This window comes from Netta rufina (genome assembly GCF_964035555.1).
Source record: "Netta rufina genome assembly, chromosome: 5".
Lineage (NCBI taxonomy): Eukaryota > Metazoa > Chordata > Aves > Anseriformes > Anatidae > Netta > Netta rufina.
Genome location: NC_140128.1, coordinates 47,277,601 through 47,303,305, shown reverse-complemented (window position 1 = coordinate 47,303,305; position 25,705 = coordinate 47,277,601). Strand labels below are relative to the sequence as shown.

The 25,705-nt window shown below is 35.0% G+C and overlaps 1 protein-coding gene across 2 annotated transcripts in view; it reads left to right on the top strand.

Annotated features, from left to right (window-relative positions):
• The window catches only part of EML5 (EMAP like 5), a gene marked incomplete at its 5' end in the record, with an annotated part of 100,225 nt that overhangs the window by 27,091 nt on the left and 47,429 nt on the right, over positions 1–25,705 (top strand). For both annotated transcript variants that reach the window (XM_084286969.1, XM_084286968.1), the window contains 8 exons: positions 6,790–6,925; positions 10,931–11,132; positions 12,249–12,386; positions 12,789–13,045; positions 17,159–17,371; positions 19,165–19,332; positions 19,991–20,097; positions 20,486–20,604. In XM_084286969.1, the coding sequence (XP_084143095.1) occupies positions 6,790–6,925; positions 10,931–11,132; positions 12,249–12,386; positions 12,789–13,045; positions 17,159–17,371; positions 19,165–19,332; positions 19,991–20,097; positions 20,486–20,604 (1,340 nt within the window). The remainder of the gene's footprint in view (positions 1–6,789; positions 6,926–10,930; positions 11,133–12,248; positions 12,387–12,788; positions 13,046–17,158; positions 17,372–19,164; positions 19,333–19,990; positions 20,098–20,485; positions 20,605–25,705) is intronic.

The window sequence follows — 25,705 nt, the reverse complement described above, 5'->3', positions numbered from 1 at the left end:
TTGTCCTATGTTGCTCTCTTTTTACCGTATTGCTTCAGCTTTTTAGAACAGTATACGGCTTTTAAAAATAAAGACATCTCACAAAGTTTTTTTGTTTTGTTTTGTTTTTCCAGAAGTGCATGGTAAGATTTTCTCTTAATCCAAAAGTTTAATGCAGCTATGAACTGATTGTGCTTTTGTTGCATAAGTATTCGTTCATATATTTTCAGTATTCTTTCAAAGTATATGGTTTTGTGATAAAGGCATGCAGCAAAAACAATATCAGGATTTTGCAGTTTCATTTGTGTGTGTCAAACTATGAGAGTCCTCATTTCGTCTCATGTTTATTTAGTAATATTTAATGGAAGATTCAACTTCTAACACGTCAAAGTATCATGAAAAAGAAAGGTAATCAGTTTCTGGTTGTTTTAACCTATGAGATGTGAAACTGCTAAAGTAGCTTTGTGAAGCTATATTATTTACTAGTTGGAAGTAGATTTTAGTTTTGGAAAGTATTGTGCATTCTAGATAATATTTGAAGTAGTTCACTTATTAATGATTTAAAATAATGTGAAAGTACAAACATACGTTTTCCTATATTCCTGCTTTGAAATTCTGGATAAAAATGCATAACAGATAATTATTCTTTCTTGTGAGAAAGTGCTTGCTTTCGAGTGGATGGGATGATGCATATGACTGAAATTACAACTGCTACATAACTTGATTAGGTAGAATGGAGGGGACAAAAAGTGATGGACTTTACGTGCATGGAAAAGGTTGCAATGAGTCAGTAGTAAGGAGACTTTTGGTTTACTGATGATTGAGAAATGTATGTTTAGAAATGGTTGCAGCTTGTTGAATATAGTTAAAATTTGCAAGGGTTTGGACTACTTTTTTCAATTTTTTCAATCAGCTCTATAATATGATAGTGTATCTGATTATGAATAAAAATCTGGCTATGAAGAATATGAGTGTGGGATCACATTTGAAATGACCCAACTGATAAACACAAAATGATGAGAGCTTGTTGCTCCATTACCATATGTGCTGCATCAGTTCTTTGTTGAACGCAAGATTAAATTTGAAGTGCTGTGCTCCTTATCTTCAGTAGAGTCAGCGGGCAGAGCTCAGGTGACCTTGGAGTAAGTCTTATCTAACCTTCTATTTTTGGCTGTGTCGTTTCAGCTCAATGGAATTGTCGTTTGCAGTGCTGAAAATTAAGTAGGTTCACTAGGCCATGGCTTTGGAATTCATTTTCACCAGAGATTAGAGTCACTACAAATCTCACCAATTTCAGGGGAAAAAAAAAAAAAAAAGAAACAGTAAAATCTTTTCTGGAAGCTTACTTTCCAACAAAATGAAACCTTGTTTCTCAATAAAATATTAGTTAAAGGGATAATTGTTAGATTATTGTAAACACAAAGTATAGCGGCTCGGAATAAGAATGCCTCTTCAGACATACCAAACTATAACCATCATATTTTACAGTTAAACTCATGACTAATTTGTCCGTTCTCTTAAAAAGAAAATGCAGGTGTAAATGATAACATTTGTGATGGGCATATGCTGTTAAAAGCACAGAGTGTACATAGTAGGGAATCTATATATGATTACATTCAGTGAGCTATTATTGGAATTGTTATCCCTGTGTTCTTGTTTATCATGCCTCATCATTGCTCAACAGGCTTGAATTAGACTGAAAATGTATTCAAGGGAAACATGTCTCATTACTTGCATAAAGTACTGTGTATTCCTGTCTTGCAACATAAATGGTAGGTATCTTGGATACAGGAAAATATTTTCTAAAGAATATTACTGATGTGGGGACGCAATCCATCCAGCTGGCAGTGGTCTGCATTAATATAGCAAACAGGTACTAATCAGTTTGACTGACTTTGTTATAGTTACCCTAGTTGAACAGACAATTTTAAGAGCAGTTCAGGGTGTTCCAGTAAAAGCAACTGAGGAAATAGATAGCAACTTTAGCAGGCAAAATAAGAGCTCACAGCTAAGACAGATTATCTGTCTTCTGTTACAGCAATACTAAGAACTCTAACGTGCAAAGGACGTGTTTGAATGACTGCAGAATTAGTTGGAAAAGGACTGCAGAGTTCACTGAATATAGAAGTAGGAGTGAAAGGTAGGAAAAGATGGAATTGAGCAGGGCTGAAGAGGCACAAAATGGATGTGTGGGGAGTACTGTATCACAGTGGGAAATTGTGGAATTGTTGTTTTGCAGATCTCCCCTAAATATTAATAATAGTGAAAGTTTTAAAAGGGAGTGAAAAAACAAGGCAACATGAAAATATATGAAAATTCATTGGCATTAGTGTGCCATTTGGGACTACAGGAGGTTATTTGTAGACAGTCCATCTGATTCTGAAAAATTAACGATATATATTCTGGCTTAAAATCTTTTATCAGATGTTATATTTTGTACCAATGTAACCAACAGACTATAGAATCTGCTATTTTTAATTCATTTTAGAGGTTCTAAATTCAGGGTAGTCCATGATTATCAAGTACCTGAAATATAGACACAAGAAGTTACACAAGTATTAAAACAAAATATTATGCTTGTTTAAAAACACTGCATGCTTTAAAGTTTCTTGTGTGCTATACTTTTGCCTAGCATAGTAAATGTACATAAGATGCTTTCTCAGCAGCTGAATAATTTATTTTGAGATAGTGTTTCAGAGGTACACATTAAAGTTGTGTGGATTGATGTCAGAAACTGAGGTTAAATAACAGGCTTGAGGTTAAATAACAGGCACCCTGTTAGAACTATTGCACACCTATGTCAGCTGGCTGAACACTGATTAAATATAGATGGAAACAATATAATGAACTTAAATGAATGGTTTTAAGCTGGTATCATGTACCAATACATTAAGTCATGCAGTATTTTTCCCCTACTGTTTAGGCTGGTCATGAATTTGAATGTAACTGTCCACTTATTTCAGCTAATGAAAGGCATATAGACAACTATTTATTTTTTCTTAGAGTAATATGCCCATTCTTCAACTATGGTATGGATAATTTGTTAGATATGAAGATTCCATTCCAGTAATGGCTCTCCTTTGTAAATGCCAACTTAAAATATTTGCAATCCATCCACTTACTGTGCAGTATATAGTAGGAGAGACTATGTCTTAGAGTAAGTGCCCAATATATATCCTGCTTTATATGTTAGTGTATGCGTCCTGAATTGTATTTAGGACTAAAAAGGAAGTGCCGAGCAGGCAAAATGTTTCTGTTCTCTGTATTGCTCAGAAGCCAATTGCTTTTTGAGCATGCTTGAAGTTTCCACGTGATTGCTTGTACTAATCACTTTTTTTCCATATGAATGCTTGGTCCTAATTACAGCTAACTGCAGTTACATGTGTTTAGGAATTGTGTAGTTAGAACTAGTGTGGTGGATTTTATATAAATGTCTGAATTTAGATAAATTAATAATTGACTTTTGTTCATTGGAGGCAAGACAGGTCCAAAAGCAGTAGGAAGCCTGAGGGTACCTCACCGTTGCGAATTTCTTGGATACAAGCAGTGGGAAAATATTCATGCAGTAGAGATCAAATTTGTGACAAGTGCTTGTACTTCTCCATCTCTCAAGTATCATTTCTGGTCTATCTGGGGATTTATTTTTTTGTTTGCTCTTATTAATTTCTCTTTTCCAATTTGAGGGAACACAGATGTAATACCAGCAGGTTATGCTGGAACAGTTGGAAATATTTTGCATTCTGAGAAGACTGCTGATTAATTTATTTCCAGAATTTTCCCATTCATTAGGAAGTGTAATGAAAAATCAGTAACAGAAGAGGATGATCCATATGGCAAACTTTGTAACTTTTTAAGATGGGCGACTTCTATTTTGATTCAGATGCACAAGCAATCCTATTTGCTCACAGTATTTACTAAGAACAAACAAAGTCAGTGCAATTGTTTGCCTCATTACTGCTGGGAGACTAGTGACCATCAAGACCCAAATTACATTAATGACAATTACGGACTGAAAGATTAAGAGAAACTTGAAGACTCCAAAGTTGCTTTACATTAATAATCCTGACAGTTCCTAAAAGGAAAGATATAGTGGAAGAATGATGACTAGCTGAGCTACCAGAATAAAGAATCTGTCTTTTCTCCCCTAAGAATGGGCCTAACAATTAAATAGCTAAGTAGCTAAGCTCAGCTTCCTCCATTAGATATTTACAGTTACCACAATAAGGGACCTTTTTTCTAGTTTTCATCAAATTCTACTATTCCAGTGGCACATACACTGAAATGAGGATGTCCTGTTGCATTTCAAGAGATTGAGCAAGCACAACATCTGCCAAATCTCCTTGGCAACCAGTATGTCCTTTTCAAGATAAGGATATTCTGTGAAATGGAAAACAGATTAATCCTGGATCCACTTGATCTTATCTTCAGAACATTTAGCCAGCTTCCCACATTGCCAAATGTCTGATTCTTTTTTTAAGATGGACTAATTAAGCCATGGATTTTAGAAGGAGTTAATTAGAAAAAAAGAATAATTCTATTATCAAGATTGCATTCCAAAAAGAGCTTTAAAAGATTTATATATGCCAAAACGTGGGCAAAATTGATTATATGGTACAAAATAAGCCCAAATTCCTCCACCCTTATATTTGCTCAATGACGCTAAAAGGTTAATGCAGTAAAACAGAGACACAGAGAAACAAATAGAGTTTGGGTTGTATTTTGAAAAATCTTTAGGCTTCTAAAGAAAGAAAGAGGATTTACAGAATGTTAGAGATATGGGAGTTAGCCTTCTAATCTGCTTATGACTTAAAAATTGCACATACTACTTCTGAAAATACATCTTGTCTTAGAAGTCAGTATCTTGAGGGTGGATGTTACATGTCAGAAAACTGAGTTCTGTCACCTAGGTCTCTCAGTTTTGATTGTCATTTAACATTTTAGCAATAATATGCTTTCCTTGCAAAAGCTGAGAAAGATCTATATTTTCAGTTTTTCTCAACTTCTGAAACAGTCATATCGTTGTTACCTAATGCTAGAGAAGCAAACACAGTCCATATTTCACTATGGCACATTCTGGTATTTTGTTTAATTATAATTGGTGAAGAAAGCACAGGTTGGTAGGAGAGAGTAGTTACACGAACCTGGAAGTTGTCAGAAGCCGCAACACTGGATTCTAATTAGTTTTGTGTTTCACTTTGCTTGGCTTCAAAAGCGTCTCTCCTTTGAAAATTGCTTTCACTTCTGAGGATGCTGTACTCACTGCTGTAAAATGTAAACCCCAACCAAGGAAGCTATTGGAAGTTTGCTTTTATTCCTTTACAGAATTGAAAATTCGGAACTATATTATAGAGAATTTATGTCTATTATTAGTTGTTTTATCTTCTTTTGGACAGTAGTTATGGAGACAGATTTTCCTTCCATAATTTTCAGTGCTTTCCTATTCGCATTTGTCGTAGCTGAATATAAAATACTTTCAATAAATGCAGAACTATTTTAAAACTTTTTATAGGTTTATTAGCCAAAGTTGTCCTAGCAGTAATCTTGCTTAATGCAATGCATTAAATACTTACAAAAATAAGTTTGCCTGGTGGTGAATTGTTTATGTACATGAACAAAAAAATATATGTGTATTTGATATTTGGATAATACGTTGCAGTATGTTTGTTATTAGTGGATGTATGGAATATGGTAACTTTATTTTAATAATATGTGGAATACATGTTCCTGACTCCTTCTTTGCTGAAAAAAACATTTATCAAAGTAAGCTTAGGAGAATGTGTTAGGAAAAATGTTGTTTCCTAACGGAGATTGGAAATCTGACATTTGGGGGAGTTGGATCCTGCCTTAAGGAAAGAGGAATGAAGCTAAACTTTCTAGAGATACGCAACATCACTACGATCATCGCTGTCATCATTATCAGAATGAAAGCAGTATTGAAACAATTTTCTTAATTTACTGTTTGTTGCAAACCAAAAATTGTGTGGGTTTTGAGTTAGGTGGACAAAAAGTACTTGATCAGTTCAGTACTGTAGTCTGTATCTTCAAAAGTAAAGCACTTGTGTGCATGATAAACTTGCACAGATTTACCGTAAAAGGAATTAACTTGAAGTAGTACATGGTTGTTGTAGGAGTTTGTAGTGGCGAATCATGATAATGTTTGTGAAGTCCAGTCTATGAAAATAGGTTATCAATTTTTAAAGAAAAAGGATATGATGTTTAAACTATCAGATTTCTGTACAGATACCTAATTTTTCTTATTATTGACTGTATTTAATTACCTAGCTTATGACAAAAGGAAATTAAGATAAATTTGCAAACTGTCAGACTTTTGAACTGCTTTCCTTCAGTTTAATTCTGGATGTACTGTTAAACTAGTGTATTTTTCCCTTGTGTTAGAGCGCTCATTTTGGCAAGTAACTCAGTTTCTGATAGTACGTTAGCATCTGTTCAACCCTCAGCTGAATTAATGTAATCTGAGAGTGTGTTTTGTTTTGTATAGGTTCCTTACTTACTGTCTTGAATAGAAAGACAAAAATGGTTACTTCAGTTGCCATGAATCAGAACCTTTTGAATTCCTTTGTGTTATTTTTAGTTCCTTCGCAGCTTTCATGAAAACCCGTGCTATTAAAAATTCTTTTAAGGTTTGTGTTTCCAATTCTGTCTCTTTCCTATTTAAAACTTGTATTAGTTGCATTTCTTAGGCAATTTTCAATAGCATAACAGGTAGGAGGACAATAGGAGAAGAGTTCCACTTTCCATATTGGTCTCTCTGATCTGTATATATTACAAATAATTTTCTTCTCTCTTCAGGCAGGAATTTTCAGCATGAATGCGTGTGAAGAGGGGTTTGCCACTGGTGGCAGGGATGGCTGTGTTCGCTTGTGGGATTTAAATTTTAAACCAATTACTGTGATTGATCTCAGGGAAACAGACCAGGGATATAAGGGTAAGAAGAATGTTGTCACTTTCAGTGTTCCATAGGTTGGAAATTTTCCAGTGTTTTGAACAAGAAAAGACTTTATTTAAAATAAATAAATAAATAAATGGAGGGATCATAGATGCTTTTATGTACAGTTTTCAAGATAAGAAATGCTTTGTTTTGATGAAGCCTATTAATATGAAGATCACGTAGCCCTTCAAAGTTACTCTACAGCATGCTATGTACTAAGAAGTTGTAAATACATGTAAGCCAATAAAATGCATACCTGTTCTATAGCACAGCAATTTTAACAAGGAAGAGTAATGAAGCAAGAAAATTTAGAAAAGATGCTGCAATGAAAAACAGCAGAATGCAGAAATTGTCTATTTATCCATATTTTCAGGAAAAAAAAAAAAAAAAAACACCTATTTGGAAGTAATCTACAGCTTTGTAGTACTTAGAACTCTGCTAACTTCAATGACCTCTAACTTCAATTTAGAGTTTATGTCATGCTAAAATTTCGTATCTAGCAGTCCAAGGCATGTTTTGTTAGTGGTGTTCTAGATATCAGTGCTCTAGTAAGCAGAAAAACAATATAATTAACTTTTAGCTTGGGAATTGCTTGCTCTGAAGCATTACTGTCATGTATAATACTGCTTACATAGGCATTTGGTTTCTTTTCCCCCAGTCACTTTTCTGTTTTCTAACATCTTGCTGAGTATTTGACGATGCAGTAGAATGTCTCATGACAATCAGATACATCATTGGCAATAAATAACTGATTACAAGCAGAGTTAAATATGTGTATTCTGTAACTCATTTGACATTCCCACTGAGATTGTGAAATCTTCCAGCAAGATGAAGTACATTCCATTTTAAATGCCCTCGGGTACCGTGACTTTGTCATGACTGAGACAATTTAAGAGAAATAATCTCTTCAGTCTCAAATCAAAAGACAAATGTGTTCATTTATTCTTCTCTTACTTTAGAAAGATACATTTATTTTTTTCTGTGCAATATTTTTTTTAAATCAGTGCTTAACTGACAATTTTGGATAATCATTACAGTTTCTGTCTAGTCTGACAGACTTATTTCAAAAAAGTAAATCAGAATTTGTTGTTTTTATTGTATTAAGTTTCTGTTAAAGTCTAATGTTTCTCAGTAACATTTATAAATTGGCTCACCCCTTTGAATTTGACAGAGTAATCTAGTTTATAATATATTTAGTACATTAATGCATTTGTCAAAAGTAAAGGAAAAATGTTTGCCTTCACCTGCATTTCTGTCTTTCAGTACTCTATCACCCAATTAATTTAACGTTCTTAAAATCAATTTAGCAGATCTGGAGTATCTCCTAAGTGAATTTGTACATTATTGAATACATTTTGAAATGAAACTTTTCTGCTTTTGTGTCTCATATTCAAAATGATACTAATATAGATGCATCTCTCATTTCTGTTATTTTTAATTTATATTTTTAATTTATATTTAATTTATATTTTCCCTTCAAAACAATCTGTTTGTAGATACTTTCTCTCTCTTAGTGTTTTATTTAACTGTAACTCCTTTAGGTCCATAACAAAACCAGGTATCTGTTTATTTTAACAACAGGTATAAATACCTAGTATAGCAGTGACTGCTATTAGGAAATCATGAAACTTTTGTTAAAAAGTTTTCAATTCTCTAAAAGTGTATCTTCAGTGATAAGTCTGGCAGTACACTTGTGAACCTTTGCATGCATAAAATTTCCTGTAATTTGAGGAACCATAAAACATATCAGTGACTTGATATTTGCCAAGGAAATTATCACGAAGCCAAAAATTTGGGAAAATACTATTGGAGCAGGAGGAAGAGAAAGACAGACCTGTTCACATACATAAGAAATTTTGGCTTTTAAACTTGCTCAGCTGCTGTTTCTCAGATCTATTGCATGTAGTTGAAAGTTACATTTCATTTCATTCTTTCAAACTTGTTCTCCACTCCACATCATTTCTTCTGCTTTCTATGGAACAGTCATTTGCTATGAACTCTTTTGATTCCTTTGATTCATCAATTATAAGAACTCCACTTTCATTTTTCTTGACTTGTGAAATGTACATAGCACAGCTAATGACTTGTTCTAAAGTCATATCTTTCATAATTTCCATTTTCTTTTCCTTTGGTCTTTTGCATATATGATTTTTCTTTCTTATATTATTTTGAGGACTGCCTTTATGATCTGTCATCCTACACATTTTCTTCCTTGCATTTTCGGCTGCTTCTATACTCTTATCTGTTGGTAATTTCATCTGTGAATGAAATTCAAGTTCCTCACATTCCATATCTCTCTGAATGGCTCATAGTAATTAATTGACTCTAAATATATCTCCAAATAGTCAAATTGTATTTCAAAATATCTCCTTCCACTAAAAAGTTCCAGATTAGTAAAACAGATCTCTTAATCATTCTTCATCAAAGATTCTGGTTATTTCATTCTTGATTTTTTTTAAACACTGTAGAGCAATATAGAAATAAAATGTCAATATAAAATGTTTAGATCTTAGGGCTGAATGGTAGGGTGCTATACTCACCAGTGCAGCACAATATGAACAAGTCTGTAAACCAAAACAGTTGGTGCAGAGGCCTTGATTAGCATAATATCATTTCAGTGAGTGTTTGAAGGGCATTATCTCTAGTCTGATTCAGTGGACATTATGGACAACATATCAGTTGGAGTGTACTGAGGCTGTCCATCCTACAAAACCTTGAGCATCTTTCAGTTCTGTTTCATATGGAAGTACTCTTACTGTGTATTTGATGGCTGTCCTGTGATGCAAAGCATGGTAAGTAGGCACAGTCAGGAGCCTTTACTTTGTCAGAATTAAAACACCAATGCAGTTAAAACAGACTGGGCTGCTGAACCAAACATTCATTTGAACTCTGTTTCTGAGCCTTGCAATTTTTCTTCTACGTAATTTTAAAAACATAAGGTTCTTCTTTTACCTTTACACAGTCAAAAATATTTTTTTCAGACATCAACTCATACAGTATTCACTTCTCTCATTTGATAGGTATAATTTTCTCTCCCTTTTACTCCACAGTAATTTATCAAAGGTCATTCTTGACCTGCCCTTCAAAAAAGTCAGTGTTTTGGTAGCAATGCCTAATGTAATTCTCTCTTCCATCTATTTATCTAGAGCTGGAATTGGCAAAATTGACTTACACTATCAGATTGTAATAGTTACAACCTGCTTTAAAAGGTGCATATTGGGGGGTCTAAGATTGAGTTCTCCACATACTGCTATCCTAACTTTCATTTTATTATCCACAACCTTATCCACAATAAGTGCAGTTTGTGAGTACTCAGCTCCACTGTAAACCTGCAAAGTAATTCAGTTGTTCAAAAATGCATGTTAAATTCCATCATAAACCCTTTTTCAACACTTTTATATATTGTTCCATTGAGTTCTGTTTTTATTATTTTGGTGTGAGGGGTGTCGGAAATCAGATACTAAGATATTACAAGGATTTGCTTTAGGGGTAGCATCTTAGAAACAAGCTGGAAAGTATCAGGCTTTTTGGCTATCATATCTAATATATGATACACTGATGCTTTTGCACTTACATAATTGAAATTCATTCAGGTAGTTATATGGACCCAAGAGTTGATCAGAAATTGTAATTTCTATTTTTGTTACCTATTGTTACCTATTTTTGAAATTTAATGGCATTACATTCAGACTTTGAGATGCAAAGGTCAGTATTGTCTTCCTCTGTCAGAGAACTTGGTATACAAGAAGTGGTTATGTTTACTTTATTAAAAAAGGCTTATGATTGACTATTCTTAAATACTAGTTTTGAAAAGTTAATGTTCCAGCAGCAGTGGTATATGATGTGGAATAGGTACAGGGAATAAATGGGGGAGTAAGAGATGTATGGGTGCTTCATGGCATTTTCTTGATTTTATGTTTCTCCATGTTTTATTGTGTTATGTTACCTGTTTTCACAGAATCACAGGACATTCCTCTCAGAAACAATCTCTTACTTTTACAGGTCTGTCTGTAAGAAGTGTTTGCTGGAGAGGAGACCATATACTTGTTGGGACACAAGACAGTGAGATTTTTGAAATTGTGGTGCATGAGCGTAATAAGCCCTTCCTGATAATGCAGGGGCACTGTGAAGGAGAGCTGTGGGCTTTGGCTGTCCATCCTACAAAACCATTAGCAATGACTGGAAGCGATGATCGATCAGTCAGGTTGAATTTTTTTTTTTTTTATCTGCATGCGGTTTGGTACAAACCACTCATTTTCTAGATAATGTAATTGTGATGCATTTTAATATCATTGGCACCTAAAGTGCATCTAAACCAGTGAAGTTATAGAGCATGACATTAGAGCTCTCTAATAATAATAAAATCAAAATTTATAGTTAACAAAAATTATGAAACGTACAGAAGTTTAACAAATTCCGTTTAATTTAATGTAATGTACTCTTCGTTGTACACAAGCATCCCATTGTGTTGTTTTGTTTTTTTTTTCCCCAGGAATTATGTTAGGCATTCATAAGTTACACTTGGATGAAAAACTACAGTAGAGACTTATAATTTTCACTCTTAAAATGATGAGAATTAACTTTTAGCTTGAGGGTTGCATTAAGCTTATACATACATATTAAATAGAATCCATTTTCTGGGAAAAAAAAAAAAACACACAGTAAATTAATTACTCATTTACAAGTTCACCTTTTTTGTCAAAAATGCCTTTTTTCCTTCTTTCTTAGAAATTAAATTTTGTGGTATTTTTATTAAGTATTTAAATTTAGCATGGTTAATCAAAATAATAGTTGAATCAGGAATACTAAAATTCTACTCTAGGGTGCCAGATATATGTTGTCAATGGTAGATGTAGCATACTTTGTAATAACAACTTTGATTTTATAATATTACCTAGGTATATGTAGGGACTTACGAGTGATGCTTTGCTAATAAGAAAGGCTATGTTTAGTCTGTGAAGTCTTTAACTGTTCTTTATCTTTTTTAGCTAAAATAATTAACAAAATAGCTGAACTTTCAAAATCATCTACAAGTATGTCTTAACATATGACATCATTACTTTTATATTCAGAATGACAAAATTAACCTGTTTCTGCATTTCATAATTATACATGTAGAATCTCTCACCATTACATGTAAGATTATTCTTTTTTATATGCAAAACTCATTCATCTGTCTTAGGTGTTCCTTGTGGATATTTATTAATGTATATATTTATAAAATGGGACACTACCGTGTCCAGTGTTCTGAAATTGCAGGCTTCATGCTATCTATCACACAGTTACAAACCACTCTTTGTATTTGTAATCATTATTTTAGAATCTGGAGTTTAATAGATCATGCTCTGATTGCCCGGTGCAACATGGAGGAACCCATTCGGTGTGCAGCAGTTAGTACTGATGGAATCCATCTTGCTCTTGGAATGAAGGATGGCTCTTTCACCGTGCTTCGAGTCAGGTAGGTTACAAAAATTGAGAATAGATATCTTAACTCTTTCAAGCATGTTATCTAACTGCTTTTATAAATTGTATATGTTTTTACCATGTAGCAGACACACCCAAGGAAACTTAAATTTGTTTTTAAATTACTAAGAATGCTCAGATTACTTAAATTTACATGTAAAAATATGGCAGAGGCTTTCTGTAACAACACATTTGCAAGAGTACACTGGTATTTTAGAAAGAATGGCAGTGTTCTACGAAGTTTTTTTAGTGCTGTGTTTGCACATATGATAGCTCACTTAATTGTTCTAATTATTTTATTTTATTTTATTTTATTTTATTTTATTTTTTTACAACTGGGATCTTGACAGTATTAAGGCTTTTCTATACTTATGACATGCTTTCTTTCATACTACAGAGATATGACTGAGGTTGTTCATATCAAAGACAGGAAAGAAGCTATTCATGAACTGAAATATTCACCAGATGGGAATTTCCTAGCTGTTGGTTCCAATGACAGCTCTGTGGATATATATGGTGTTGTTCAGCGATACAAGAAAATTGGAGAATGTATCGGATCTTTAAGTTTCATCACTCATATGGATTGGTCTTCAGACAGTAAATACTTACAGACCAATGATGGCAATGGGAAGAGACTTTTTTATAGGATGCCAAGTAAGATTTCAAGTTGCCTTTATGATATTTGTTGCAAATATCAGAATGTATAGTAGTTTGATTAAAAAAAAAAAAAAAAAAAAAGCTTAATCCTGGTTCAAAGCATTGGATTATTAAGATTTTTTTTGGTAAATCTGTACAAGGATTTGCTTTATTTGAATAAGGATAGCATTTTCTGCCAAAGTTACTTAAATATTTTTATCCTTAAACGTTTACTCTTTTTTTATTGATGCTGCATGGTAAAGATGCTGACTTAAAATTCATTTTATTTCTCCAAAGTAAATCTTTGCTCTCACTTTCTTAGAAAAATAAAGAAGTCTTACATTCAAATTAAATTTTGCTTAAGTTAATACCATTGCACTTATTGAACTTACGTATTAAATGGATTATCTTTTGCTTGCACTGTATGTTTTTTAAAATATATGGAAAAATCAATATATGGTGTCTCCGAAGAGTAATCTGGTTTTCCAGGACTATATCTGTGGTAGAGTTGTGGAATGTAGTTTACCACAGCTTCTGCAGTGAAAAATTTGTAGTAGGTAGGAACCAAATTCAAATTAACTTGGAAACATAACAGGAGTAAGTTACTCTGAAGAAAATAAGAGTACCTATTGTAACGATACTGCAATGATAGGAATTCTTCTCCGGAAACAAAAGAAATACCAAAGCTGTGATACATGTACAATTCAATCATATAGCCTTCAAAATGAATAAAATAATCACAATGATATTTAGCTGGGTAGTGTTCTGATCATGAAAGTTCAAATGTTTTTTTTTTTTTCTGTTTCATGGCAGGGGACTATTAAAGAAAATTGCAATGTTAAATAGTATATTAAAATAATAGTTTTCAGATTCAAAATATGTAACAACACCACTATTGTAAGTATTTTCAATACAACATTGTCTGAACTTGAAACAGTTTTGATTAAGACAATTTCTTCTGCAGAGGACATGCACGTAGTACATGTCTTAAATCTTCAAATTTAAGTAGATAATAGTTGTAATAAGCCAAGGGCAGTGTTTGCCACAAGGTTTGATTTGTTGTTTTTTTTGTTGTGTTGTGCTTTTTTTTTTCTGTGTATATACACTTCCGTAATTCCATTCTATATTTTCCCCACTCATGCTTTTTGTATTTAATAATTTGTGATTTTTATTACCATTACTTACTGCATTGCCCCTTCATTTGTTATACAATATTTACTTTGCGCTGTACATTATTCATAGTTCCATGGAGTCTTTTCTGATTCTTTGTTGAAGCATCTAATTCATTCTATATGCAACTTATATTTTGTGCATTGAATACTTAATGAGACAGAAAGCTAACATGAAAGGATAGTAAGTGAGAACTTAATTAGACTGTATCAAATATGTACATACGGGAGGAACAAATTGGAGTTATACAGGCAGCTTTCAGCCTGAAATTTCTTGATATAATTAGAACATGTGCTTGTGAAAGCCTGTTTATGTAAATAGATAAAATATTTTGGCTTGGGGGGGGGGGATTTAGAAGAATTTCCTAAATATTTTTAAATAATGATCAGAATCCTGTAACACAAGAAATTCCATTGTAAATGAGTAAGGAATTTAGAGTTGCCTAATACGAGATCTGTAGGACCTAATCATGGGTATAACCAGTATTAATAGTCATCATTTACATGGATTAGTAACGGGAAGAGCTTACAAGGTAAACCTTGTCAAAGAGTGCAGTTATTTCATTAGAGCTGAAGGATGTTCAAAGAAGGTGTGCTGGAGTTGTCCAGTTTCTGGAGGAGCATGTAGCAGCTGAAATTTTCCTATTTTTTTCCTCTCTTTCTCCTCCTCTTCTCTTTTAAGATAGCATTATTAAATGAGTGTAGTGGTTCTGCTTGAGTGGGCAGCCGAGCTCCACCACAGCCGCTCTCTCACTCCCCCTCCTCAAAGAGGAACTGGGAGAAAATATGATGAAAAGGGCTCAAAGGTTGAGATAAGGACAAGAAGATCACGCAGTAATTGTAACGGGCAAAACAGACGTGGCATAGGGAGATAGTAAGATTTATTGCTTATTACTAACAAGCTAGAGCAGTGAGAAACAAAGGAAAGAAACCAAAAGCACCTTCCCCCCCATCCACCCTCTTCCACCTCCTCCCCCTGAGCAGCGCTGGGGAACGGGGGAATGGGGGTTATGGTCAGTCTACAGCACTTCTCTGCTGCTCCTTCTTGGTCACTCTCGTCCCCTGTGCTGTGGGGTCCCACCCACGGGATACAGTCCTTGATGAACTGATCCAGCGTGGGCTTGCCACAGGCAGCAGCTCTTCCAGAACTGCTCCAGATATGGGTCCATACCACACGGTCCATCCCTCAGGAGAAAACTGCTCCAACCTGGCTCCCCCATGGGCAGCAGCTCCTGCCAGGTCACCTGCTTCTGCGTGGTCTCCTCTCCACGGGCTACAGGTCCGGCCCGGAATCTGCTCCGGCAGGGGTCTTCCACAGGCGGCAGCCTCCATCGGTGCAGGTCCACCTGCTCCACTGTTGTCTCCTCCATGGACTGCAGGGGGACAGCCTACTTCACCACAGACCGCAGGGGACTTCTGCTCTGGCGCCTGGAGCACCTCTTCCCCCTCCTTCTTCACTGACCTTGGAGCCTGCAAGGCTGTTCCTCACTCCTCTCACTCTCCCAGCTGCTATGTGGCGCAGCGTTTTTTTCCCTGTCTTAAATATGCTCTCACAGAGGTGCAAAACAACATCGCTTATTGGCTTGGCTCTGGTCAGCAGTGGGGCCCTTACCAAACATGGGGCAGCTTCTAGATCCTTCTCACAGAAACCACCCCTATGGCCCCCTGCTACCACAACCTTGCCATGTAAACCCACTACAATGAGCCTTTGGTCTGACTCAGTACTAATGCTCCTGCATGAAACTCTGTGGGATTGAAACAATCTTACAGACAGATAATGTAAAATAACAAGGATGTACACATAAAATTGTTATTATTGTAGAATAGTTTGGGTTAGAAGGGGCCTTAAAGATAATATAATTCCAACCTCTCTGCCATGGGCAGGGACACCTCCCACCAGGCCAGGTTGCTCAAAGCCCCATCCAGCCTGGCCTTGAACACCTCCAGGGATGAGGCATCCACAGCTTCTCTGAACAACCAGTTCCAGTGCCTCACCATGCTCATAGTGAAGAATTTCTTCCTTATAGAAGAAATGCCTTGTCCTATCACTACACTTACTGACAAAGCGTCCCTTCCCATGTTTCTTGTAGGCCCCATTGAAGTACTGGAAGGCCACAGCAAGGTCTCCCTGGAGCTTTCTCTTCTCCAGGCAGAACAACCCCAACTCCCTCCTCCTATTGTCACAGGAGAGGTACTCCAGCCCCCACGATCATCCTCATGACCTTCCTTGACTTGCTCCAACAGGTCCATGTTCTTCTTGTGCTGGGGGCCCCAGAGCTGGACGCAGCACTCCAGGTGGGGTCACAAGAGCACAGTAGAAGGGGAGAATCACCTCCGTCACCCTGCTGACCATGTTGCTTTTGATGCAGCACAGGATACAGTTGGTTTCTGGGCTGCAAGCGCACATTGCTGGCTCATGTTGAGCTTCTCATCAACCAACACTCCAGGTCTTTCTCCTCTGGGCTGCTCTCGCTCCATTCTCTACCCAGCTTTTATTTGTTCTTGGGATTGCTCTGACCTGGGTGCAGCACCTTGCACTTGGCCTTGTTGAACATCACGAGGTTTGCATGGACAAGTTGTTGCCAGTAACTTACTGGGGCCAAATCTAAATGAGTTCTTCAGTGTTTGCTCCAAATAATCTAGGCTTGTAGAATAGTTCAAGGACACTACTTTTCTATACTTTATCTTAGAATGGCTACATGTATTATTTTTAGTAAACATTTGAAAGTCGCACAGTATCAAGCAGATACCAAGAAATAATAAAAACTAAGTACCACGACCATGATTTTCTGCTAAGTAGCTTTGACAAGCAGCTTTTACAACTAATGTTGGTCATAATAGGGTTAGATCAGGACAGTATTAGAATGCCAGGTTTTAACTCTGTTGGATTTTATTTCAAATATTTTTTTCAGAATTTTACATTCTTTAAAACTGTAACTCACCATTTTTATTTTGCTCTTAGGTGGAAAGGAAGTAACAAGTAAGGAGGAATTGAAAGGTGTTCAGTGGGCATCATGGACCTGTGTTTCTGGTGTTGAAGTTAATGGAATTTGGCCCAAATATTCAGATATAAATGATATAAATTCTGTGGATGCAAATTTTATTGGGCAAGTTATGGTTACAGCTGACGATTATGGAATAGTAAAGCTCTTTCGATACCCATGTCTAAGAAAAGGTAATACTTTTAGTTCCTAAATGTGTATTTATGAATTTTGGTTACTCAAGAAAAAGTTTTAGAAAACTGGATTTATATTATAAGAAATTGTATAAATGGCCAATTTATTCTTAGTAGTTTAGTTTGAGCTCAAAGGTGACAAACAGTGACAAGATGGTGTATTGGCAACTGCAATAGTAACTATAACAGTGTTTTATTTTATTTTGCATAGAATAATCAAAAGTTTTTTGCATCTTTTATTTTGCAAAATGGTTCTTTTTTGATAGAATTTTTGAGGTGATACAATATCCACCTTTTTTATAAGATCTATATTTTTAAGTATTTTTGCTTTGGTCTTCAAGTAGTTTTAGAATAAAACAGAACAGTTCAGTTGGAAGGGATCTATGAAGATCAGACTATTTAGTCTGTTATCAGACTGTTCCAGTGTGTTATTTGAAGTTTAAATCACATTTTCCCTCAAAATTTTAAGAAGGGTAATGACAGATCTCAAGTGAAATTTTTATAACTAAAGCCTAAAGCAAGGTCTATCATTTTTAATTTATACTGTTCATGACTAAGTGAAAAGAGAGAAAAGTGTATCTTTTATGACATATGTTTGATGAGAAGGACTTCGTTTTTTTAGAGCTGTTTGAAGAACTCCATTCTAGACACTATTAGAATTGAACTAAAACAAAGCATTGATCCCAGAGGTAGATCTCTGTCTTCAAGCCTTAGTTTTTAATAAGTGTTTTCTTAACCAAAAAAAAAAGTTTGCCTGGGGACTAGTTCAAATATCTATCTTTTGAAAGAGGAAATGAGTATTATAGTTGCAGCATTGCATGTTTAATGCTGACTACAGCCATGTGATGATCTTGCTGGGTCTTAGGATATGTCTTTAAGCAATATGTGCTATTAAAGATTTTTTTTAAGCAACTGATATTCCTCCATAATTTTCTCAACTCTATGTGTAAAAGGTGATAACAATAATTTAAATCTTCCCAATCTTATTTTTAAACCTGAGACTGCTAAGGCAGTACCTGAGATAATCCAAACGCATGTTCTTAAAAACAAACAAACAAACAAAACCTGTCAATAATAAGGAAATTGAATTTGTTCCCTTTTTATCCCCTATTTTGTACTAGAGTTATAAATCTGAACAGTGCTGTTAGCACCTTCTTTTTACTAACTGATCTAATCATTGTGTTGTAATTATGCAGGAGCCAGTGAAAAAGTTAATGTGATACAGTTATACTAGTTATACTACCATTACTAAAGCTACTAAAGGTGTGATGATACAAATTGCTAGAAGTGCTTAGCACTCAAATGCCACAATAATAGAAGCAGGAACCAGTACTGTGAGCACAGATTGGGGTATTTTCACTAAGCTATATATAAATGATATAATATTAACATTTAAATTTAAAGATTTAAATAACGACATCTTTTCAGCGTAGAAATGGTAACTGGCAAAATCTTGGTTAGTGGGGTAAATGAATAACACTAATAAATTGCATAAAATGAAAAAATCTTCCTTAGTATACCTCATACAGGGCTATTGTATTTTCTCTCTCTCTCTAACAAGTTAAACACATATTATGGAATCCAAGTTTTCAAAAAGAAAAAAAAAAAAGACAAAATTTTACTGCTGTTAATCAGCATTGTTATTATTAGCTTAATTACTAGTAATTAGTGTCATAACTAATCTCTTGCTTTTTATAGTTGTGCCTTATGTGTTTCTTTTTTTTTTTTTTTCTGTTGTGCTTCTGAAACATTTATTCCATGTGTATTGGAAGGGATTTTTGTTCTTGTTCTAGGAGCAAAGTTTAAAAAATATCTTGGTCATTCTGCTCATGTGACAAATGTCAGATGGTCGCACGATCACCAGTGGGTTGTTTCCATTGGGGGAGCTGATCATTCTGTCTTTCAGTGGAAATTTGTCCCTGATCGGAAGTTGAAGGATTCTCTTCATATAGCACCCCAGGGTAAGTAATTTATAATGTAGGGGATGTTACATAAAATTGTTTAATGCCAATATAGAAACAGCTATTCAAAATTGCCATTGAATGAAATTGTTATTCTTTAAACTTTGCAGCTGCCTGAAGTACTTGATTGCATGACCTCATACTTGCACATACCCTTACATGTATGATCAGTCTTATTAAAGTCTTTAAACATTGTTTAAAAAAAAACCACACACACACACCACTATCGTGTTCCTTGTGCAATGGGAAAATTTAAAAGTTCTGTCATCTGATCAAAATTTGGAAGTATTTAGATGATAATTTAAAAATTGTAATTGTTAGGGTTTGTTGGTTTGTTTTAAAAAAACAGTCTATAGGCATTTAATATTTGGGAAAAAAAAACATGTTTCTACCACTGACTGATACAGCTGTTATTAAGATCTCTGGTCTGTAAATTGGTGTTTGTATCTTGTACATTATTCACAGTGTATGAAGTAAAATACATTTGCAATTGTCTGGAGCACTGGAGTCATGTTGAGTTATATCATCAACATTAATCAACTGTATTCATATTTTTAATACTTTTATTGATTATCAAATCAGAAACATTAAGCAGCTACTTCAAACATTTCCTGTTTTGTAATTTAGGTTGCTTCATTTTCTGTTTTCTTGGTGACAGAGAGTCTGGTTGATTCTAATAGTGATGAATCAGATTCAGATCAGTCTGATGTTCCAGAGCTGGACTCTGAAATCGAACAAGAGACACAGATCACCTATCGTCGACAGGTAACGATTTTAGTTTTGATGGGAGTTGGAATGCTTCTTAGGGTTTAAGTAGGTCTTTTATCAGGACCTACTGAAATCAGAGAAATTAGGGCTGTGAGAACTCTGCAGAAATTGAGCAAGATCATGAGAATTATTACTATCTGATGCATTCAAAATATTAAGTCAAACACACACAGAAAGTGATTTCACTTATTCCTAGCATGTTCTTTAAGAATTTTGGTTGTAGCTTAAAACCAAGTTGCAATGTAAAATCACCAACTGCAGTTACTAGAGACTTTTTTTCAAAAGTGTCTGTATAACATTTTTGTGGGTGATGATTGTGGGTGAATTCTCAGAAACACACTTTTCTTATAAATCTCTTAATTTACAAGTGTACTTTTTCTTAAAGGTTTACAAAGAAGATCTACCTCAACTTAAAGAGCAATGCAAAGAAAAAAGAAAAAGTGCAGCTTCTAAGCGACGAGAGAGAGCTCCAGGGAACAGTATAAGATTACATTTTGTTCATGGGTATGAAAAATAGGTTTCTTTAAAATATACAAGCAGACTACTGTTTTTGAGATTGGTATTTGTGGTTTAAAAACATACTGAAAGTCTTTGCAATTTAGTGTTTTTATTTATTTCTCTAAAAGTAAATTTGCATTAAATTAATGGTAGAATTTAAAGCTAAGCTAGAATTGTTCTGAATGTGAATTCTGAAGTGAATTTACACTGAAAATTTAGCTGATGTTTTGTTATTTGAATAGAGGTGACTAAATAAAATATTTGACTATCACCCATATTTTTCAGTCCTTGAAAAGTAATAGTTCTCTTTTGGTATGGCAGCTACTATAGGAATTTTGTTTAGTTGAAGACTCCTGGGTTTTATAATACGTGTTTTATCAGTATTTTATTAAATACATATTTCAAAACTCACATTTCTATACTTAATATGAAAGAATTTAAAAATACCTCTGTTAGTTTAGGAATTAAATTTAATTTCTTACTAGATCCTGTAAGTGTGTTTGAATGCAGTTTCATTCTCTTTTTGGTGTTAATAATTGAGTAACAAAATAACTTTCTGATGCATCCTTGAAATCCTATGATTTCATCTTTTAGGATTGGTAGTTTTCCATAACTTTTCATAACTGAAGATTTTTTCATCAGAACAAAGATGTGGTGTTTTAAAGCAAACTGATAGATGTTATTACATTAGAATAATGCACAGAAACATAAATTCACTTTATACAAAGCAAAACCAAAGCCTTTGTTAAATTAAGGCATTGGAAGTTGGGTAATACTGTGTTTTCTTTTCAAAAGATACCTTGTTGCAGGAATGGAAGTTACTTCTTAGAGGTAACTAAGTGAACAATAAGTTCTGATGCTGTCTATCTTTACTGTCTATAATGACTCTTAATATTAAAAGGGCTCCACATGGAATGCTCAATGAATAATTGGCTAAGAATAGTTAATCATTCAACTCAGTGATTCTGTCTGTAGCAGACGTGAAGTTTAAGGAACAGTTTGGGAAATAATGACAAATAAGAAACTTAGTACAAAGTTATTTTTTTGTTTTGTTTTTAATTTCCATTTTTTGGTGGCCCAGCATTCTTAGTTGAAGATTTTTATATCATGTAGGAAATGCATTAAGGTGGGTAGCTGCATATAGTCTTTAAAAGTTGATCTAAGAAATCAAACCAAATGATCCTGAGGAAGATGTAGTACGAGCAAGGGCCCTGGATCTTTGGGATTATTGTTATTTCCTTCACAACAGAAGTGAAGCTTGACCAGAATATCCAGGAATGACCAGAAGTAGAATGTCCAGTTGAGTTCTGTCTGGTTACCCAATGTGCATCAAGGAAACTAATGAAGAATCCATGCTGAACAACAGATTTTTCTCAATGTCCAGGCTGTTAACTTTAAAGTGACCCACATCCAAGTGAGTAATAGGCATATTCTCTGATTCAGGAAGTCTGCTTTGCTTCACCTTTCTTTAGATGCAATGGAAATGTCTTAGATTTTCCTTGAAAGTGTAAAAAGTGGTGCTTTTTCAAACTAAGGAACTAGGAAGCTCTTTTTCTTTTCTTTGTTTTTGAGGTGTTTTTGTGTTTTGAACTTGTCAACTGCCTTGAAAGAACTTTTAAAATATTTTAATATCCTATAAGAAATCTTTTAAACCTCTTGTTACTTCCTATTTTGGAAAGGGATAAAAACAATAATGCTTACCTGGCCACTGACTAATACAGATGAAAAGGCAACTTCTATTAACTGTTAGTCTTTAATTGCATCCTTCTCTAAGAGATCTGATGCAATCATCATCAGGTTATTAAAATGGTATGCTAACTAGTTTGGCCTCTTAAGTAATCCTCTATTTTCCTTCCACCATGTGTGACAGTGGCGGTTCAGAAACATAGAAAGGATACATCTTTTGAGATATTCAGAAGAACCTTTTCACGGACCCAACATTCATAATGCTTTCTTTTTGGTATTAGGAGTAAGGATGCAGGTATAATACTTGTGTCCTGTGTTATCTTAAAGCTATGTTGCCGATCTAACAAGAACAAGATTTAAAATAAATAAAATGGTTCAAAGGCTTTAAGCAAGATTTAGTTTGTTTCAGTATATTCATTAAACTGCCCTGATTATAAGGTGAAATTTGGTTACGGTTTGAAGATGGCATGAGATTTCTCATGTTCAGAAATGAGTCTTGTGACACCTTGCATGGATTCCTGCCAAAGCAAATAGCTACAAATAGCATCTGAAGGGAGAAGACTGTAAGTGATTCCTTCTGAGAAAATGATTACTGACATAAGGCAATGTTTCCCACCCTCCTTTTTCCCTTCTTTTCCCGCTACCTTTGTGCTGAAGAATTGTCTCAGGCATGTCTATTTTGACATTCAGCTCTTTTGGAGGTTTTCAGGGGAGTGTTGTATTGTATTCTAAATTTTTCCCATAAATATTTCAAAGAATAATGTACAAATTTTGAAACATTTACAGCATCAGAGAATTTACTTCTTTCCCAGGTATCACACTACTTATGAAGTAGTCCCTGATTTGGCTATAGATGTGGAACTTGAAATTGTGGGTGGGATCCAGCTTCAAACTAAAGGAATTTACAATTACTTGCTAAAAGTAGATGTTCTTATCTGTGTATCTCAACTTTAGTTACAGTCAGTGGAGATCAATTCAGTAGTTAGTGGAGCTTAGGCAGTGAAACTGACTGTTGACTTCTGGTCACCTGAGTAGCTGTTCAGGCTCCATTGACTGAACACTGTTGGTCAAAATATGTATCTGTTAATATATCTAAGACATGTAAGCATAGTTAGGTTAAACCTCAATCTGAATTAAGTCCTGGCTATTTGTGACTTTGATAATGGCAAAAGGTGTTTTTTTTTTCCCTTTTTGTTTTTTTTTTTTTTCCCCTGAATATTATTGATAGTAACTTTCAGAAAAGATAGCTATATCACGATAACTTGAATCAATCCTGGATGACTTGATTAGATGTTACTGAAGACTACCTGAAAACATCAACTACCACAGAATGCAATACTGTGTTTATTGTGCCTTGTTATACATTATCCAACAAACATGATCCAGAGTTTTCTTTCATTACTGTTTAGTTTCTAGTCACTAACTGACATGTCTTGTAAATGACTTCTGTGGTTTGCTTTCTGCATGTGAAGAAATTGTTTCTCTCTGTGCTTTCTCTGAGTTTAGTTAATAATCTGAGTTCTAATACGTAGATGTAAGTATTTTGGAACTGTGTAGCATATTCTGAGGGCGTGATCTTTTTCACATCTGCTTGGACTGCCTGAGGCCACCAATTTATCCTTCCGGTGAAAAGTGCATATGTAGTCAGGGATACAGTAAACTGGCATGTAAGAAGAATCAGATGTGTTTAACTGGGTTACAAAATTTCTTAGTGCTTCTCAATGTTTTGGCAAAATAATGCTTTATTTTAATTGTAAATGATTGAATGTTTTTTAAAAAAGTAAATGGAAGAAGTGAACTAAAACCCAAACTTCTGATTAGAGTAAGTTAAAAATATAAAAAACTGTTTTTATGCATCCTAGATCTATTTTGGATGTTTTGGGTACTCCTGTGATATATGACATTCATGTTTTTAGTTTCACTATGTTTAACTTAAGGGTATATAGGCAATTGTTTTAACAAGAGCTGAGGAAAAATTGTATTTCTTTCTTTCATAGCTGCTTTTTAAAATAGTCTTATATAGGTTGTATTTTCATCATAGGTTTTATTATTCTGTGCTTGCAAAAAAGATTTTTAACAAAGCTGAGTGCACAGTGAAGCACAGGAATATGATGTCTGAGCAAGAATAGGTCCAGATGTCTTCTTTGGCACTGTGCCCACTGCCATAATCCCTGCCCTTCACTGAATATTGCCATGTCCTTAAGCTGGTTTTGTTGCATACTGTGATAGGTTATTTTTGTTTAATTTCTTCATAGTTAAGTAGGTAATTGTATATGGTGTGGACATCAGAGAAACGTGCCTGCTTGTCTCGACTGACTGTTGTGCTTTGGGTCAGGCAGAAATCATTCCACTTCTAAATAACCACACATTGCTGTTGGGGGAATTTTTTAGTGAAGGGTATGGGTGGAGGGAGACTGAAGCCTGGCTGAAAACTTGTAAGTCTATATAGTAAGTCTATATTGTAAGTCTAAATAGGTCACATTGACAAGAACAAGGAGCAGACAAAAAACAGCCTCAGAGCTGATGGAAACAAATTTTTCTAGAGACCTTGAAGGGGCAGTAACTCAGGAGACACTGAAAGGCTGCTGATCTGGGAGAAACCCTGAAGTTAGAAATTTGCCTGTGAGTACTAATCTAAACAGTGGGTAGGAAGAAGACTTGTTTACAAGCTTTTATTTCTGTACTACCACATTTTTGCTGTTTTCAGAAGCTCACTGTGTTTGTGGTTTAATGAAACCCAGCTTGAGAGTTCACAGTATCACAGATGATACAAAACTGTGAGGTGTGGCTGGCACACCAGATGGCTTTACTGCCATTCAGATGGACCTGGACAGGCAGAGAACAGGGCAGAGAGGAATCTCATGAACTTGAAAATGGGGAAATGCAAAGTTCAGCATCTAAGGAGGAATAACCCCATGCTGCAGTACATCCTGGGGGGCTGGGGACCATGGCTGGAAAGTAGCTCTGTAGAGAAGGACCTTGAGGTCCTGGTAGACAGCAACCTGACCATGATTTAGCAATGCACCCTTGTGGCAAAAAAGGCCTGCAATATCCTGTGCTGAATTAGGAAGTGCTTTGCCAGCAACTCAAGGGAGGTGATGCTTCCCTTCTACTCAGGACTGGTGGAGCACTGTGTCGTGTTCTGGGCTCCCAGTACAGGAGAGACATGGACATACTGGAACAAGCAGGGCCGCTAGGATGGTGAAGAAACTTGAGCATCTCTGTTATCAAGAAAGGCTGATAGAGCTGGGACTGTTCAGGCTGGAGAAGAGAAGGTTGTGGGGGGATCTTATCAGTGTGTATAAATACCTGAAGAGAGAGAACAAAGATGAGGAGGCCAGAATCTTCTCAATAGAATCACAGAATTATAGACTGTCCTTAGCTGGAAGGACCCACAACGGTTATCAGAACCCAAAAATCA